The sequence below is a fragment of the Polyergus mexicanus genome, unplaced genomic scaffold, assembly GCF_030449975.1.
Source record: "Polyergus mexicanus isolate NDT 795.1 unplaced genomic scaffold, iyPolMexi1.0 SCAF_2, whole genome shotgun sequence".
Lineage (NCBI taxonomy): Eukaryota > Metazoa > Arthropoda > Insecta > Hymenoptera > Formicidae > Polyergus > Polyergus mexicanus.
In genome coordinates this window covers 13700271-13719321 of record NW_027223322.1, presented here as the reverse complement: position 1 = coordinate 13719321, position 19051 = coordinate 13700271, and the positions used below count along the sequence as shown (strand labels likewise).

At 31.5% G+C, this 19051-nt stretch overlaps 3 protein-coding genes across 8 annotated transcripts; 2 read left to right on the top strand and 1 right to left on the bottom strand.

Annotated features, from left to right (window-relative positions):
- The first annotated feature begins 141 nt into the window (after positions 1-141).
- On the top strand, positions 142-6841 carry LOC138941066 (uncharacterized). 3 transcript variants are annotated; one of them, XM_070310419.1, is made up of 10 exons: positions 142-522; positions 659-817; positions 1321-1446; positions 1718-1872; positions 1973-2083; positions 2147-2207; positions 2275-2564; positions 2647-2775; positions 2850-3071; positions 3190-6841. In XM_070310419.1, the coding sequence occupies exons 2-10, from the start codon at positions 693-695 to the stop codon at positions 4287-4289; spliced, it is 2319 nt and encodes a 772-aa protein (XP_070166520.1). In that variant the 5' UTR covers positions 142-522; positions 659-692; the 3' UTR covers positions 4290-6841. The 3 variants fall into 3 exon arrangements, with proteins under 3 accessions (XP_070166520.1, XP_070166512.1, XP_070166502.1); XM_070310411.1 differs by having other exon boundaries at positions 143-518; positions 2644-2775; positions 3190-6066; XM_070310401.1 differs by having other exon boundaries at positions 143-522; positions 2644-2775; positions 3190-6066.
- A 985-nt stretch (positions 6842-7826) lies between these two features.
- On the bottom strand, positions 7827-12511 carry LOC138941054 (sorting nexin-25). 4 transcript variants are annotated; one of them, XM_070310357.1, is made up of 11 exons: positions 12106-12504; positions 11694-12004; positions 11453-11622; positions 10961-11355; positions 10460-10883; positions 9965-10281; positions 9637-9894; positions 9413-9546; positions 9112-9351; positions 8530-8812; positions 7827-8449 (listed from the first exon to the last, which is right to left on the bottom strand). In XM_070310357.1, exons 1-11 carry the CDS (start codon positions 12340-12342, stop codon positions 8378-8380), a joined length of 2841 nt encoding a protein of 946 aa, XP_070166458.1. In that variant the 5' UTR covers positions 12343-12504; the 3' UTR covers positions 7827-8377. The 4 variants fall into 4 exon arrangements, with proteins under 4 accessions (XP_070166458.1, XP_070166468.1, XP_070166477.1 ...); XM_070310367.1 differs by having other exon boundaries at positions 9971-10281; positions 12106-12503; XM_070310376.1 differs by having other exon boundaries at positions 7828-8449; positions 9977-10281; positions 12106-12501.
- Positions 12512-13668: 1157 nt separating this feature from the next.
- Rsf1 (Repressor splicing factor 1) lies at positions 13669-16898 on the top strand. Its single transcript, XM_070310344.1, has 3 exons — positions 13669-13774; positions 14430-15024; positions 15738-16898. The coding sequence occupies exons 2-3, from the start codon at positions 14441-14443 to the stop codon at positions 15763-15765; spliced, it is 612 nt and encodes a 203-aa protein (XP_070166445.1). The 5' UTR covers positions 13669-13774; positions 14430-14440; the 3' UTR covers positions 15766-16898.
- The last annotated feature ends 2153 nt before the right edge of the window (positions 16899-19051 follow it).

Below are 19051 nucleotides of genomic sequence, written 5' to 3'. Positions count from 1 at the left end.
AGATTTGACCAATCAGGATAAAGAAATTTTAGTTTCTTTTGTTCTGGTTAGTCAAATTCCAATCTTTAATCTTCAATCTTCAATTTTCAATGCATAGTCTGATGTCTGATACGGGCTTTAAAACGCTGCTGAAAGCAACCATTTATCATACATTTATATGTAAAGAATAAAGAATGCTATCGGTCTAGTGTATTATAATATAAAAATTGTGAAAAAGGTAGAAAAAATAGTAATATAAAGTGGACGAGATAAAATTCTAATTATTCACACGTATCGTTGCAATTAATCGAAAACGACTGGGCAAGATACATGCGATAATAAAATCATATAATGAGTGTCGAACTGCGTTCCGAACAGCTCGTAATGAGCTTATTGTTAGTTCGTCTGTGGATATATTCCTTTTAATTGGGCCGTACTATGTTTTGTAAAATTTAAAGAAAAAAAGCTTTAACAAAGTCTTCAAAGTGCAACTGAAAGATACTATCTTCACATCGGTCATGCGAACGACAAACGTTATTGTAGGTAAATTAAATCAAACTGATGCATAGTGTGGACAGGTGTGGATACTAACAGCGCTTCAGCGCTGGGTGTGTTCCACGTCGTTGAGGTTATCTCACGCACAATAGACTGACAACGTTCTCGATTTGGGATATTTCAGGATACGAGAACACAATCAACGGGAAGCCTATAATATGATATACTCTTTTTTCGAAGAGAAAGATGCTTGGTGTTATTGGGTTGTATCGGTTGGTGCCCTGCTGTCATTTCTTGGCCTGATTGCCGCCTGTATCTGCAGCTGTCGACGGAATGAAAACAAGTGAGTATGTCAGAGTTTTATTATTAACTTGACTTATATATATTACTAGATAATAAAATGCTAGCAGTATGCCAGCAAATTCAATTATGATTTTACTACAACTTCCGTTCTGTTGCGTTTTCTATAAGATTAATTTTTGCAAGTTTATAAATAATTCATAAATAATTATATAATTATACATTCTTATCAATAACAATTGAACACAACAAAATATGAGATACTTTTTGTTAATGGAATATATTTTTTTAACATATATTATGTATATTGAAATTATCTCTGTTAATGATAATTAATAGATTAATAGATTCAGATTTTTCAGTACATTGTATATCCATCATTTTTTTATAAATCTTAGTTTTTTTTATAAATATTAAATTTTTTATAAATGGATCTTACACATATATGCATGCGCGCGCGAGAGAGAGAGAGAGAGAGAGAGAGAGAGAGATACAGCCAATTTACAATTTGACATTTGTTATGCAACTACAATTATATCATGACAGGAATGAATTTCTGGGACTTGCTGGAATGGTAACACTGAATAATTCTGAAACAGATAGTTTCAACAGAATTCCAACATTGGATGTATCCCAAATTATTACTCAAGATGTCAACGATGGTGGGAAAAGGTTTTTATCTAAAAAATTATTGTAATTCTCTAGCAAATAAATTTTTAATCAATTTATTTTCTAATTTTCTATTGCGATAAAAAGAAAATTAAAGATTATTTCTTACAATGACTTTGTCTTGTTAATTAATACTGTACTGTCTTGCAGTCATATAATGAACTTCTAAGATATTCTAAGAGATATTTTAAGATTTTATTTCTAACAATAAGATATATTTTGTATGTGTGTGCGTATTCTTATTTTTATTAAATAAACCATTTTATTTATGTAGAACTACAACAGGTGCCAACAGAAGTCTTCCAGACATTCCAAAAGATAAAAGCAAAGAACATGATAATATGGTAGGTTCTATACCACAAGATATTTATGAGACTACTGAGACTATAGGAGACCATTCAGAATTATATGCTACAGTCCAAGATGCGGGTAATATTGCCTTCAGATTAATAAAATGAGAAAAATAATTATATTAATGTTATTAAAATTGAAACTAAATTTTGTTATATATTTTTTTTTACTATTTCAGTACAAGAACAGATATGTGAAAGGGAAACACCGGAAATTGTTCAGCAAAATTCTTTGATACAAGATACATCTCATCAATATACAAGATTTGCATCTCCTATCTCTGATAATAGTAAGCAAATTATTAAATTTTTTTGTGTTTAATTAGTTAATAACATTCTGATATTTATTTTAGTTGAACATCCTTATGCCCAACTTCAAAACTTTCAGAAGACTGAGGTTAATCAAGTAAATAGGTATTATCCATTTATCATATCTGTACTTTACCTTTTACAAAGTATACATTTTCTAAATATTTTGTAGAAGTAATGTTAATCAAGTCACGAATATTGAAAATCCATCAACATCCACGAGTCAATTGGGCGGAAATCCGATTGCGCCGCCGCGAACTCGCCGATCATCCTCGCACAATACGCTTCTTAACTCTGAATTGCTCTCCGACATTCAAGCCGCTAATGCTATCTCTGGTAGTATACAGGCTAATCAAGACTTACCTTATATGACACCGCCTCTCTTAATGTTATTGCCACACTCATCACAATCCCAACATAATAGCCTGCAACAGCACTTCAGTGGAGACTCCCAGGATTCGAGTAAATTGCTTACCTTTTTCTCTCTTTGCAATTTTATTTTTTAATAATTAATAATTACTGATTTTTTTTATATGTATAGAAGGGTACACAAGCATAAGTGTAAGGGAACCGTTAGCTAATATAATTGCACAGACTAAAGCAACTTACAGACAAAATCAAACCATTCGACCAATCATTGATTCTCATTATACCACTGTTTCTGATGATTCAGGTAAATAAATTTTAGAGTTGCGATATATCACAATGTAATACATAAAAAGCTCTTGCAATGTGACTATCCCATAGATGAAATGTATGCCGCGATAGATGAGCAAGATAAAGTATATACTAGTGGTAGTGAAACATATGCGCAAATTCAACCGATGATGTCAGAAGTCGAAAGACATGCGCAACACGATCAAACGATATCTTGTCAACCTTTTTTGCGCACAGAAGAGACATGTTCTGCACCACAACCGCCAAGTGTTGATAGTTTACGTTATGTTGCACATGCTCATTCCAGGCAAGGTAACAGAAGCTCGTAATGATTATAAGTTTCTAGTATCAATAATCAAATAATAAAATATAGTTACTTTTCTTGTGTTATCGAATAATAAATATATATAATTACTTTTCTCTTTTACAGCATCATCGTCGAGTGCCAATAGTTCCATTATTAATCCCGGATCTCCCAAACCTGAGAAACGTCAAGCAAATTCTCCTCTACCACCACCGCCTGAAGCAACCGCGGAAGGGTACGCAATCGTTGACAAAAAGAGTAAAAGCGATGACAAATCGAAATCTTCGCTATCAGTGGGTAAGTCGCTCGAAGACATGTATGCAAAAGTGATGAAGAAAAAAAAGGAGATAGAGGAGCAGCAAAACGATACTCATCTAAACTCTAATAACGTTCTACATTCCGAAGCAAATACTTTCAGAAAATTGAGTCTTGAGGTCAGCCGGGCATCATGGTGCAGCCATGAGTCTGTGGAAATACAAAAGAAGGAACCTGATCTCGTATATTATTCTGTTACAAGCAGTAACATGTGCAATTTTAATGTTGAAAATGACAATAACATTTTGAGATTACCTAAAGTCGATATGGACGTGGCTCATTTAAAGATTGATCATGAATATGAGACTGTTAATTCTAACAATAGTAAGAGGAACTCTATCACGAGAAGCGACACGGCGACATCGTCTGATTTAAACTACAACATGTTGCGTCCACAATGCTCGCGAGAGATCGATTTTCAAAGCACTTCGATATTGGCAAGAAATAGCACGGACACATATTCGATATTATTTAAGCACAGACAAGTAAGTAATGCCAGCAGCGAGGATCCTGGCTATGAGAAGGTGCGTTTGCGACGACGAGACGAGTTAGAGTTGGATCAGGACACTGACTCGGAACCAAATTACGAAAGCATGCCGCATCATACAGTTGAACCGAATTATGCGTCCGTCTGCCAGCCGGGTGATAGTGACACAGACCCGAATTATGAGTCCGTGAGCCATGGCGATCCAAATTACGAGAGCGTAAGATACATGAATGTCACACAAAATGCAGAACCACCTTATGAACAGGTGAATAATTTTCTGTCGGATGCAAACGGGGACGGTTATGAAAAAATAAAGGATAAGAACATGATGAGTGTCCATAACAATAAGATAGATCTGAATCTTTCCTTGGAACGAATCAATAATGGAGGAGATATTGACGATGGACAGTACATTCAGGTTTAACATTCTGATTTTGTTCAGCATTCACAAAACGTGCGTTGGTATCGAATTATTTAGTGTCTTTTCTACACATCTCAAATTCGTTTGGAATTTGGAAAAAAAAAAACGAAATTTAACCTCGTATATTGCGATCCAATGAGTAGCTTCTAATGCATAAAGGCAACATGCATCAAGTTACAACTGATAGCAATAAGATAATGAGGATAAGACTGATAGAGACAGACAGTGAGAATAAGCTTACGAATAAAAAGAGCTAAATTGTATTATATATTTAATCTGATACATTCCTGAAATCAATAACTTGAACTACAATTTAAGAAATAATTCATAAACAAGTAAAAATAAATCTTTTTTATGTGAAATTGTGTATTATTACATTTGAAATGTTGTTGGTGCAAACTAAAACTTAAAAAAAAAATTATTATCATCTGTCTTTAATAAAAAAAGGATAAAAATATTTTTTAAAAAAGAAAGATTTTTGACATTTAAGAGGAATGAAAAAAATCTTAAATTTTAAGAAAATACATTAATAATAATAAAGATTATTTTAGACATCACAAAAGCGCTAGAAAAAATTATTGAAATGGCAATATTTACATCGAATTAATACTGTTTGGAAGAAAATGCTATTCAACAATATAAGATGTGATTAGTTTGAGAGAAAGAAATAATTTTTAAAATATTTTTCAAATAATTTTACCAAATAAATTTATTATATCAAAATTTTGGGAAAATACAAATTGAAATGTGTAGAGGTTGTAATTTTAACAAAATTAACGATTTTCTCTAATTGGAAAAAATGAAGTTGATTAGTTATTTTTTGTAATATGGAATATATAAATTATATTTTATAATATAGGTTATATATATATTTGTATATATTTTAATTTTTCGTGCAATTTTGTATCGTAAAAAGGCCTCTTTAGACAATTTATAATTTGCAATAAAATTATATTTATAAAATTTATATATCATGTAATGCAGAAAATATTTGAACACGTAAAATATATATGAATCAAAATATATATCATTATATTGGGTTGAATACATACAGAGTGCGAAAAAAATACCGGAACCCTAAAATATCTCGAAGAGAATAGGTTTTGGAGGAAAATATTAAATACAAAAGTTTTTGAGTATCGAAAGAGTTATCTGACTGGTCCACTAGATTTTGGGCCCGGAGATTAATTTAAGCCTAGTAAGGTCCAAGTCGATTTTTTCAAATAGGGAGGGACTCATATTTTTTATCGCGGATTTAGGTTCAGGACACGTTCTTATATCTGACATAGCCGATAAACATTTAGGTCTGAGGTCCTTTTGGACCCAATGTGGATCTTGCGCTTCAAAATCTAATTTGCCTTCTTTTAAGCAGGAAACTGTCCTAGACATCGGCATGCGACGAAAAATAGGAACTTTTTATCGAAAAACTTTATTTGGGCCTCATTGAGCTTAAAAGGAACCTCAGATCTAAATGTTTGTCGGCTATGTCAGATGTAAAAATATATCCTGAACCTAAATCCGCAATAAAAAATATGAGTCCTTACTTGAAAAAATCAACTTAGGTCTTACTGGGCCCAAACTAAACCCAAGGCCCAAAATCTAGTTGAACAGTCAGATAACTCTTTCAATACCCAAAAACTTTTATATTTAACATTTTCCTCCACAACCTATTCTCTTCGAGATATTTTAGGATATTTTCTCGGGTATTTTTTCCACACCCTGTATATATAATTTATATATATATATATATATATATATATATATATATATATATATATATATATATATATGGTGCGTGCGTGCACGCGTGTGCGTGTGCGTGTGTATAATCATTAAACATGTAACGTATGAAATTACAGATATAATACTTACTATCTTGAATTTTATCGCGCATTATGGATCGTTTAAAAAGATTTTAAAAAAGTTTCTGAATTTTTTTTTATATGTCTGAGATATTATTAAACTAAATTTTATAGTTTATGAGGTTTTTTTTGACATTTTTATGAAAGTAGATATGAGAAAAAATAACAGCGAAATAGAATAAAAAAATATACAAATTTGTATTAAATATTTAATTATTTGTTTAAAAAATGTTTAACATTATAAAAATATAAATGTCAAAAAATAGAAGTAAATAAAAAATTTTAAAAACTTAAAAAAAGAAACTTATTTTTCTATGAAACTGACTCACTACCATCCGCATTCTGGCTCTTACTAGCCCGCGATTATTTGAAATTTAAAAAAAAAGAAATTAAAAGGAAGAAAGTAATAAAACTCGTCTTTCCATAATGCACTTTAGAAAACACATGCAATGAGCTTAATAATCTTTCAAAAAAATTAGGATATAAAAAGAAGCAAGGATTATATAAAATAGAATTTGAAACTTATTTTTCTGAATCCTCGGGTTCCCTTCCATATCTCGGATCGACGAATTCGTATAAAAATGAAGAAACATAAATAAAAAAAAAGGTAACTCAATGTAGTTTAGATTAAATCGGAAAAAAAATTTCTATTATTAACAATAAAAATTGAAGAAAATTGTTTCCATACTAAAATCATTAAGTATCCCTAAATCAGCTTAAATATATATATATATATATATATATATATATATATATATATATATATATATCAATTTTTAAACATTAAGCATTTATTGTAAATTAGAATAATGCACAATGGTAATATTTATCTAATATCGTGGCCTCCCAAAATAATTTATATAAATATAAATTCAACCGCAATTAAACAATAGGAAGTAACAAATGCAGCATACATTTATTTTTATTTGCTGCAAAAAAAAACAAGCCAATTTTTAGACTTATTGTTAGTCTTACTATTTTTTTCAGAAAAACATGCTACATCGTATATTTTATTTATACTTTCTGCTAAATATGTGTATATAGAGAGTGTGTGTACATATACAATTCCGTATATATGCAAATAGAAAAATATTTATTATAAAAAATATATATGTTAAATTTATCAGCCAATACTACATTATTACTACGATTAGATTTATTATCAATCAAATAAACCAATATTTCTCGAAATATATCAAATTAAGGCCCTTGGTCCCTCATCGAAGTCACATCGAATTATGACATTAAAAGCAAGAAAAAATGAGATATATTGCGAAATACATTGAAATAAATAAATTTTTTTATACTAGCTCAAGTTTGATAGATTGATATAATATTTCGAAGACTTTTCTCAGTTTATAGGTTGATGTAACTATAAAATACTATAATATACTTTATTCTAAGCATTGTTTATAAATCTATTTACAATTTCTTATATTTTAACGTTTTTAGATTGATATTAATTGATGATTTGTATTGTTAAAAAAAGTACATTAAAAAAGTTATGTAGAAAGAGAGAAAAAAATATGTATTACCATCAAGTAGTCAATCCATCCTTCTGGACATACAATAAGATTATCTATATTTCTATATATATTACTTTGTCCGTTCTTATAACTATCGGGATACTCTTTTTTTTCTCAAAATTGTTTATAATTATCTAATCAAAATATTATTGAGAATTTAACGATTTTTATTGCACAATATAAGTAAATAGAACATTTATATTTAGAATTACAGAATTGTATGCATGCACGTACATATTTTTCTCAATGTTTAACATGTATTCATAATCATTATCTAATTTATGGTCTAGTTTTATTGCATCTGTAAATTATACAGGATGTCTACTTCTTGGGCTGCGTTCGGAAACATCACCCATGTGCATACAAGCGGCGTCCTATTTTTGTTATTTATTAAAAGTTGAATAAAGATAGAACGACGCTCATGTGCACATAGGTGATATTTCCAAATGCAATCCTGGAAAAACATTGATGTGACTTTGTATTTTTCCTTCGAATGAACGAAAAGTATTAGAAAACACACTCAATGAGAAAAACTTATTTTAGAAGAAATTCTTTATCTAGAATTTAGAACAAAAATATCTGGAAGATCAGAGAATTTTCAGGGAATTTTTTTTACAAGATTTGAATAGACGCATCCTGTGATAAAATTCTCTTTAAAAGGAGAGTGAAATGGGATTACATATTCATATGTCATATTGACGATTTATTTCGTTAAAGAACATTGTTTATGTTGCAATTCTGGAAATACTTCGTACATTAATACTTCAAATATATCCTGTAAAAAATATTCAAAAAAATGAGGCTCATACACATACATATTTAACAATAATAATACGAGAGAATTGATTGACTTACGTAAAATAACTGCTTATTCAAATTCACGTTCTGTAGGGAATCGAAAACTTTAATCGCGCCGCGTTGAGCACTCTGCGCTCCTACTAGATTGGTCAATACTTCAGGTACATTATTGAGAAATTGCCTACGTGCCTCGCCTCGCGTTTTCAGTTTCTCCTCGTCAGTACGGAAAACCGTCTCGGACACAAGTTGACCATTCGGCCACCATGATTTCATAAATAATTGTATGTAATAATGAAGCATCGGCTCGGAAAACACCCAAGCGACAATATCTCTAATTTGTCTGTAAAAATCAAATGACATATTAATATACTTTATAATAAACATTTGTTTTATAATTCGAATACAAAGTATTAAAGAACGTTTAGAATTTTCTTTCTCTCTCTTTCTCCCTCTCCCCTCCCCTCTTTCTTCTCCTTTCTGTTTATAAAATAGATATAAAAAAAAACAAAGTACCTCTCTCTCTCCTAAAATATCTCAAGTATTATTTTCTATGTATGTATGTATGTACATGAAAGATTTACATTTTTATTTTTAACATGTAAACAAATAAACGAAATTTTTCTTGTTTTTATACTTTACCTATTTATGGTACGTCCATAAGTAATCTGTACGAAAGTAATGAGAGACCGTCTGAGCCAACGAAATACACCTCGCAAATCGAAAACTTCTCCTAAAAGCGTGTACAATGGCTCAGCGATCGCATCCTTGGTAGCATTTAGATAGCTATCCGTGCCGGTACGGCCTGACTCACTATCGTCCAATAACAACGAATAATCTTCTTCATCTTCTTTATCGCGTAGCTCGTTACTACCAACAGATCTGTGGAAATTTATAAAGTCAAATATATCAATGATTATACGATGAAATTAATGACGCGTACGTTTTGAATAACGTAGATAAAGAAAAACGAGACTTCTTGGGAGACGGTGCCACGGCTTTAAGGTGCTCCGAACTTGGGCTAAGAAAAGCGTATAGTGCTTCGCTTTGATTAAGTCTTTCATCCTCCAAGACAAACTGCAAGAATTAATAAACGATGAATAGTATCAGTGTTTATAAAAGTTTAGATTTGTAAATAAAAAGAACGTACGTTGCATTGAAACATACATTTAAATATTTTTGTATCTGCATTTTAGCTTTGTCAAGAGTGCTCTTATCAGATTTTCCGAAAAACTTTAGAGGCTGCGACGGTAAGTCCAGATTTCTAACGTCAGGACATAACTGACGTAGTTTTCTATGAAGATCTTGAAAATCTTGCAGTTTCCTCAATACTACCCATCCACTCGATATACTCTCGTCGTTGTCTTCATCTTCTGCCATGTGGACAACCAATACAAATTGTGGAGGATCCCCATTATCAGGCATCTACTCAAGGCATGAGAAACTTATGTATGAATATATACAGATAAAAATTGTTATACAAGATCACACATACACATACACATACTTCTGCACTTTGCACATCGGCTCTCCAATGACCTAAATGTTCGGCCCACATTTCCGTATGATTTAAATGCGCCTCCAATTGTCGTTTTTCACCTTGCAACCATTCGACTTCTTTCGCCAATATGCTTAGTACTTTGCTCTCGGGCTTGAGAGAGGATTTAAGTGCTTGTAGAGCTTGCATCTTGTTGTTCAATTTTTCCTGCAATTGATCCAGTTTACTGCGAGCATAATTCGATCGTTCGCCAACGAGCAAAGTTGAAGATTCTGATAATGTACCATCAACGATCCCATGATCTTCAGCTAAACCTAACATATGACGTAAAAGTTTATGGATACGTTACGTAATACGTCGTGTAATAAAGCTACTTTTCTAGTAGCTAGTATTGTTACATCAATTTTAATCACATAATATCACTAATATCTAATCATAATTTTTATCTAGATTAAATTTAAAATTCTCTTGTATTTTATATATAATACTGACCCTCTGCTCTTTCATTGAGTAAAGCTTCCTGCATGTTTTTATATTGCTCGCTAACGAGGAACGATGGATAATATTTGTCTTGGAGCGTCTTGACGACGCTATCCTGAACTTCATAAAAAATACTAGGTCCCGTATCACCCAACAGAAAGGCCTCCATTCGCTTTCGGACATTTTTATCCACTTTAATCTCGGCGGTGGGTGATCTGATATAAGTATAAAAAATTTCAGCACCCAATTGATGCCAATTGGACCGATCCGCAGTGCGTAATTCCTGCACCGCCGCCCAGTAACCAATCAATCCTTGACTGGCGACCTGTTCTAAAAATTGAGACAAATGTCGTCGACCAATCACATTATCCAGAATCGCTTGCAGCGGAATTATCCTGCCTTCCGCAATCTCCGCGGCATCGCAAATCTCCGTATCCTAAAAGATATCATTACGAAATATATAACTCGCGTTAAATCCAATTGGCATGAGAGTTATATATTTCTATACGAGACCTGATGAGGATATCCATCCCATCCCAACGTTTGCATGTGACACTCGCACGTATTTTTGGCGTACGTCAATTGGCTGATGTATCTCTTAAGTTTTCTCGCTCGAATAGCATCGGAATTTCCAAGTGTGTTATTTTCAGGATCCAAGCCTTGAGCTCGTTTAACGTTCTGTATCGTGGTAGCTTGCATAATCTCGGTAACGATATTATATCTGATATGTTTGAGAACTTCTAAATCCTTAGTGCTCTTGATCATACGAATAAAGTCCTCGAAGGATTCCGCGTATTCGTACGTTTTTTTGTGCATCGCTTCGGCGAGTTGTTGTTGATCGATATACGCCAAGATCTTCTGATTGATGTAATCGGGATCCGTGATTAAATCTATCGCCGGTTTCAGGACTAAAATATAGAAAAAAAATATATATATATATATATCATATACATATAGGAAATTAAATAATTTGATTTTTTTATAGAAAAATAATAACGAAATTACTTTTACATGTGAGAAGTTCCCTTAAAAGAAATTTGACTGGGGAAAGAGAGTAACTGCGTGGTAACAAAAACAGGATATAAAGTTCACTAATCTTCCTTAAATACTCCAATTCAGCAACAGGCGACATCAGATGTGCTGACAAAATAAATACAGGATCCTCTCCCTCTGATCTAAGTACAACAAATAAATAAAATTATTCTTCTTATCTTATTCCTCAAATATGCCAGGTAGAGAGGCTTACGAAGCTGCTTGAGCTATCCTAATCTTTTCGAAGTGAAAGGTAAGCTTGTTCACTATATTGCAAACCACTAATTTAGTATGATCAACATGTGATAAACGATCGTGGAGGCTCTGTATCGCACCCCATACATCCTGTTTCATATTATTTATCAATTGTTCCGAACCAAAAACCAGATCATTTAACCAAGAACCGACAAAGTCCTGAAAGACTAGATCTAGAAGATTTTGCAAGGCACCATCCACTAAACGAGTAAAAATCACAGGATAACGCATATGTTTTTTACTAGTAGCTGATCTGGGCTTGTATCCTTTCTAAAAAAAGAAAAAACCAACAATTAAGAGCAAACACCAATAATGACATTGTATCGATACGCTATATCAATTGTGTCTTGTAACTTGTAAAGCACATATACCATGAGCATATTATGGAAGGCATCCATCTCGGTAATAATTTTAATGGAATTAGAACCAGTCTGGTGCTTGGGGGATAGAGCTATGTTAATCATTATCATGATTAATGGGCCGACAAGCAGACAGGAGCAAGTCAATATAACATAAAGACAACAACACTGAACGCAGGTCCAGCCAGTAACAATTCCCAGACTTATGACGGCTAATGGTATAAAGCAAACGATAACAGGGGGGGCCATGTTTCTCTTTAGTAATAATACGATAATACGGCAAGCCGATAATATTTATATCAGTAAAGGTATATTCAAGACAATAATACTCTTTAATTTCGCCGTGTTAATAATACAAAACAATAATATCAAGTGCCTCGCCATTTTTTTATCGCTAGCGCAGCACCTTAGACCTTAGACTTAGACATATATAAATGGAAGCGAAATGCCTTTGTTTCCCGATAGAAAAACATGTCGGAAGGAAATGAGAAAGAAAATTATAGTTGCCTCTCTCTTGTGAGTAACTGCTCAAAAGTGCGCATCCACGGCTTACCGGTTTGGCCCAATGGAAAATAAGGTTACATTAATCATATGTGTGTATACATAAAAGTATGTATATTACAGACACGATGCTTGTGTGAGTTATTCACAAGAGAGAGAGATAACTACGATTTTCTTTCTCACTTCCTTCCGACACTTTTTAGCTTGCTATTCCCCTTCCATATATATGTTCTAAGTGCAGAAGTCATTACTCATAATAATTTATTTTGACATGAGATGATAGGAAAATTTGCAGTAAAGATTACTCCATGTGAAAAAAATTTTCGTAATCATAACCGTAACGTCCGTATCAGACTACGCATTAAAAATTAAAGATTGAAAATAAAAGATTGGAATTTGACTAATGAGAAGAAAAAGAACTAAAATTTCTTTATCCTGATTGATCAAATTTCAATTCTAAATCTTCAATCTCAATCCTCAATGCGTAGTTTTATGCCCGTATCAGACTACGCATTGAAAATTGAAGATTGAAGATTAAAAATTGGAATTTGACTAATCAGAATAAAAGGAACTAAAATTTCTTTATTGCTTTACGTTATTATAGAATGCTTGATCGTGATTGGTCGATTTGTTTGCAGTCTTATGCGGCGTCTACAATAGAGATTTTAAGCCCTAAGCCTTAAGAAATTGACCAATCACAGTCGAGTATTCTTCTCATACTTGACTGTGATTGGTCAATTTCTTAAGGCTTTTAGGGCTTAAAATCTCTATTGTAGACGCCGCATTACGGCTAACTTTTTCACGTGTAATTATATAAAACTCTTTCACGCAATGGCCTTAAAATTTTCTTTCCTTTTTTTTTATAATCTTTTTTTTTTATTTTGTTAAAGATGTTTCTACTAGAGTTTCCACTCTATTAATTCTTATCGCAGCATGTTGTGTATGGCATATGGCGAGAACTTTTGGCGTCTGGGTTGGAGACACGAATACAGCCGAACTTCTGTGCGCTGTGAACCCCGGTAGATTCGCTCCTATTGATTGCGCGGCAGTGTGTGTAGATTCTTGTAACTAAATCGTATTGCAAAGCGTTTTTTTCTTTCCTGTGTTCGCTTTGTCGCGTCGATAGCGATTTCAACGATCGGTGACGAGCTGTGAGAAAATCTGCGATAAGCAGGAACGAGTGAGTACCGTGGCGATAAAATCATTTTCGAACGTGCCATTGGCGCGTAAGCTGCTGTGTTTATCTTCATTTCTACTAATAATTGTGCCTCTCGATACTTCGCGCCGTTCTTCGAACCGATTTTAACAATATCAGAATCACCATACAGAGTGCCCCCCACGCGAGAACACCATATTTATATGTTGTTTTATATATACGGAGATGAAAATATCACCAAGAGCGTTGTTGTGACCGTATATGATTTGTCATATATCTTTATCAAGATCGTGCAATTCACATTTGAGCATATAGGATTACAAAACGCGTTTGTTTTACTTATCTGCCTTAACCGTGAATAAGTAATTTACAAGTATCTGTTCTCTCTGTGACTAAAAATGTTAAGTATTTATTTCTATAAATGGAAAATTGCGTAAAATATGTATTGAGTTGCATAAAAATAAGCACATAAAAAATCCATTTATTATATCTTAGGATTTATCTGTTTAATATTAATAATTATAAAAATTATAGGTAACGTAGGTTTTTTAATTGAAATAATTAATTAGATGAATAATTTCAAAAATCAAATTTAAAAATTATCTTATGGACTTAATTATTTTGCAATATTTTAAAAATAGATGTATTATTGCATGGATAAAGTTGTTTTATTCTTTAGCGAAGAACGAGATGACACCAGAAGGATATACACGCGTTTACGTGGGTGGATTGAACGAGAGCATCAAAAAGGAAGATCTGCAAATGGAGTTTGAAAAGTATGGCAAGTTGAACAAGGTGTGGGTAGCCTTCAATCCACCAGGCTTTGCCTTTATCGAGTTCTTCAACATGAATGAGGCTGAATTAGCGTGCTGCAGTATGAACGGCATGGAAATTATGGGTGCAAAATTAAGAGTGGAGATTTCACGGGGAAGAGGTCGCGGTGGAAGGGGTGGAGGTACAGGTGGTTTCAGAGGAAATCGGGGAGTTGGCGGTAGGGAATTTGGTTCTCGAGGCGGTACAACTATGGGTTATAGAGGCAGTACCTATACAGATTATGGAGGCAGTTATTATGCAGGCAGGAGTGGCACAAATAGAGGCAGAGGCCGTTACGGAGAAGACTATATGTTCAATCGCAGCAGTGGGTATGTTACGCGAGACGGATATACACAAGATGTCTATGGTGGTAGTAGCGGGGACACTGGTGCCGACTACTACACCGGGAAGGATACAAGCACAGCGAGGTATCGAAGCCGCTCTCCCGCTGGCCGTGGCAGGTATTACGATACCCATATATTATCTAAACTGATTTTAATCTCACATAATTAACAATATTATTAGTTTGATTGTAATGATGTTTGAGTACAATGTAGATTATAGTGTTTTTAAAAGGCTTCTTACGACTTCTTATCATAATTATACATAATACCACTTACACTTGTGGGTAAATACAATCTGACGACACATATTTGTATTTTTACATTTAAAAAATTCGTATTATTTATAAGATCATCAGGAAAGAAAATGTTTTGAAGAGATGAAATATTTATGAGGAGAGGTTTAAGAATATTGATAACTATGAATATACAGAAAAATACACAATCTGTTTACATGGAAATGTATCACAAGCAATAGACAACAAAAATTTAATTAAATATCCAAATACTTATTTAGCTCAAGAAGAAAGGCTGAATGAATTAATTTACAGTAAACAATCGAAATGCAATTCTATATATTATATAAAATATTGCAAATATTGCTTCAAGCCTATTATGAATCATATCAAAGAATTAAATAAATTACAGAGAAATTCTACGAATTATTAAAAAAAAAAAAACTTTTAAGTGCATGGATGCTCGTTGCTATTCTTAAATAAATTTCATTAATTGCATGCACAAAAATATAAAGCTACTATTGGCTCTCATCTTAATGAGAGTTAAGAGGGAGCGAAAGTAATGTGACATCTTATTTTGCATTTCCATGTTCACAGTCATCGTCATCTACGTGAATGCACATAAAAGAACTACGCTGCATCTTGCCAATCTGAACTGCGGGCCGATCAGCCACCCGCCTCGACGACTTCATTTCTGTCCAATCTACACACAGCGATCTGTACATAGACAAGAACTACCATTACAGTTTGCGCTGTGCAATATTTTCCCTGTATTGTACCATTTCTATACAACTTGTGGTCGCTGCTGGGATAGACTTTCTATGATTAACAGATCCGAGAGTTTCCTTAAAGAAAAGCGCTCTTACACGAAGTGAGAAATGCGATGAGATATAGATTGCAGAATTAATTCGAATGATTAATATTTGAAGAAGTAATTAATATAGGGTTGTAATCTATAGGGACTATAACACTATCTACAATCACCGTTTTATGTTTAGCTGACGCCTTATTGGGTTGCTTTAGATCTCTTTATATATTTTCGACGTTCAGAATCTTTGTGGTTTTCGATTTATGATTATACAAATTTTTCGAGATTTGTTTATGTATATATAGTACGTACATGTATTATATATATATATATATATATATATATATATATATAATAGTCTTAATTACAAAAAATTATCTCTTAAAGTATTTTTGCTGATTTATTTGGGTTAGTTTTCATTGTTTTCAATTATTTGAAAGTCTACGATAAACTTTCAGATAGTTGAGAAAGACTACAATATGGCGGTCCATAATCTTGTGAATATCATTCTCGTGTATTTAGATAAAAACGTGTTCTCGCTTATATTCTATGAATAGTAATGATTTTATATGGGAATTGGAAAGAAGAAATCGCGCGCACTACTAGCCAAATGCAAATTGCTGCTCGCAAATATAACAATTAATTTATTATATAAGGATATGAAAAACAAGGCAGTTTTGCTTAAAAAATTTCGATGCACAAATGATGAGATCAAAATCTTGCAAAGCGACAACAATCGCGTCTACTATACAAATATATCTTCTATACTTCATTTTTATAATATATGTGCAGTACTGCATTTGGAAAGAGATCTTCGAGCATTTACTTTTATCATTACAGAGATGCTCGTGAATAAGAAAGTGATAAAATAATGGTAATAATATATATTACCTCTACTCTCTGTAAATGATATGGAATTGGAAATTAAGATATTAAATGATTTGCGCTCAGTACTGCCTGCCACCCTGCCTGCCTATCTGCCTACCTTTTTTCTCTCAATTTACTATGACTGATAACATAATCCGACATCATTTTTTCATTTTAAACAAGTTATTTTTATCACATATGGTTGCTCATTTTTAATGGTTTGTATGTAGGTATTCCAAATTCACATAATATCAAGATTTGTAGGTAAATTTCAGTATTATTAATATTATATTAAATATTATTATATATTATTCTTTTATTTTAAGTAATCTTATGCTGATGTTTTGCCTTTTTTTTTTTTAAATCTTAACTATGAAAAACATATACACATATAAGCTTATATGTGGATGCGTGCGCGTGTAATATTAAAATCTAAATAGTTATATATGCAGTACTCATACATAAACAGAGTGTTTTAAAACAACATCAATAACATTTAAGATTTAATAAAAAAGTAACAAATGAAGCAGTAACCCATATCCGGAAATGTCGTGTTTCTCATTTACGAACGATACGTGTATGTGTACGCACACGTGTATATGTGTGTATATATGGACACACACACACACATATATATATATATATATATATATATGTTTTCGGAAAACCAATTGTCAAAAGAAAGTTTGTAACTATTCGTATACAATGGACGGTTTTCAGTTAAAATATATTTAAGATAAAAGGGCTTAATACTTGCACCAGATTCCTAATGAAGAGGAAATCTCTCGAAATTTAAGTTTATAATTTTACTCTTCATATACGATACAGATTTATCATATAGATTTATCATTCGATGCAAGCAAATTTACTATAAATTAACAACCGAACATATATTTATGTAAGTGTTTCAACAAGAGAATTTAGCATTATGACAAACGTTAATTACAGAATCCTTCAACTTTGATATTTAAAGACTTCGAATTCTTACACAGTTACTATAAATAGGAAATTAATGTTGATTAGACTATATTCAAATTACATTTGAATATTTGCGTCCTAACACACATATCTTAATTGCCAGTATCAAGTATATCTCAATATTTAATTCTTAATATATTCTTTTGCTAAAATTTATTTAAAATTAAACAAAAAGATAAAATAATTGCTTATTATATTAATTTAAGTTTAATCTGTTTTTTATTATACTTTAATTTTAATTGTGAATTTATATGTACGTATATATATATATATATATATATATATATATATATATATATATATATATATACAGAGTGTCCGTCCATAAATGTCCAAATATCTAACAACTAATTGAAGTTACAAGAAAGCTTAATAAGAGAAATTTAAAAAACAAACTAATTGAAGTTACAAGAAAGGTTAATAAGAGAAGCACAGTTTTTAGTTTGTAATAAAGAACATATAAAACAATTTTTTTCATTTGTAACCTTTTCAAATTATGAAGATCACTATCGTTCTTTTTAAATAGAACCCCCTATTTTTTATTGCATATTCTTATAGCTCTTCTTGAGACTTCTTCAAAACACTATAATAAAGTATTTCTTTTATAAAATATTTTTCTAGTTGTTTTACATCTTAATCCGACATATTTTGATATAACAAATAAAATATCTCGTAAAATATTTAGTTTTCGATAATCTTACCTTAATGCTTTTATACACAGAATAATAATAGTATAAAAAAAATAATTGTTTTTAAGAAAAAGTATGTAATTGTTTACAATATATATATATATTTTTTTTAATATATACTAATTGATTTGTCTCATAAAAGTATTAGGATAAAATAATCGAAAACTAAATATTTTACGAGATGTTTCATTTTTTATATCAAAATATGTCAAATTAAAATGTAAAATAACTAAAAAAATACTTAATTAAAAAATACTTTATTATAGTGTTTTGAAAAGGTCACAAGAAGAGCTATAAAAATAGGGAGTTCAATTTAAAAAAACGATGGTGATCTTCATAATGTGAAAAAGTTATGACTAAAAGAAAATTGTTTTACATGTACTTTATTGGACTAAAAACTGTGTTAATTTTCTCTTATTAAATGTTCTTGTAACTTCAATCAGTTGTGAGATATTTGCTCGGACATTTATGAACAGACACTCTGTATATATATATATATATATATATATATATATATATATATATATATATATATATTAGTACTTTAAAATATATTTGTACAACCAGTA

Excerpts from the sequence above, each read along its gene's own strand:
- LOC138941066 (XM_070310411.1), top strand. The coding sequence starts at position 693 with ATGATATACTCTTTTTTCGAAGAGAAAGATGCTTGGTGTTATTGGGTT. Across the intron at positions 1,447-1,717 it reads GTCAACGATGGTGGGAAAAG|AACTACAACAGGTGCCAACA; the intron begins GTTTTTATCTAA and ends TTATTTATGTAG. Across the intron at positions 1,873-1,972 it reads TGCTACAGTCCAAGATGCGG|TACAAGAACAGATATGTGAA; the intron begins GTAATATTGCCT and ends TTACTATTTCAG.
- LOC138941054 (XM_070310357.1), bottom strand. The coding sequence starts at position 12,342 with ATGGCCCCCCCTGTTATCGTTTGCTTTATACCATTAGCCGTCATAAGT. Across the intron at positions 12,005-12,105 it reads CCTTCCATAATATGCTCATG|AAAGGATACAAGCCCAGATC; the intron begins GTATATGTGCTT and ends TTCTTTTTTTAG. Across the intron at positions 11,623-11,693 it reads AGGATAGCTCAAGCAGCTTC|ATCAGAGGGAGAGGATCCTG; the intron begins GTAAGCCTCTCT and ends TGTTGTACTTAG.
- Rsf1 (XM_070310344.1), top strand. The coding sequence starts at position 14,441 with ATGACACCAGAAGGATATACACGCGTTTACGTGGGTGGATTGAACGAG. Across the intron at positions 15,025-15,737 it reads TCTCCCGCTGGCCGTGGCAG|TCATCGTCATCTACGTGAAT; the intron begins GTATTACGATAC and ends CCATGTTCACAG.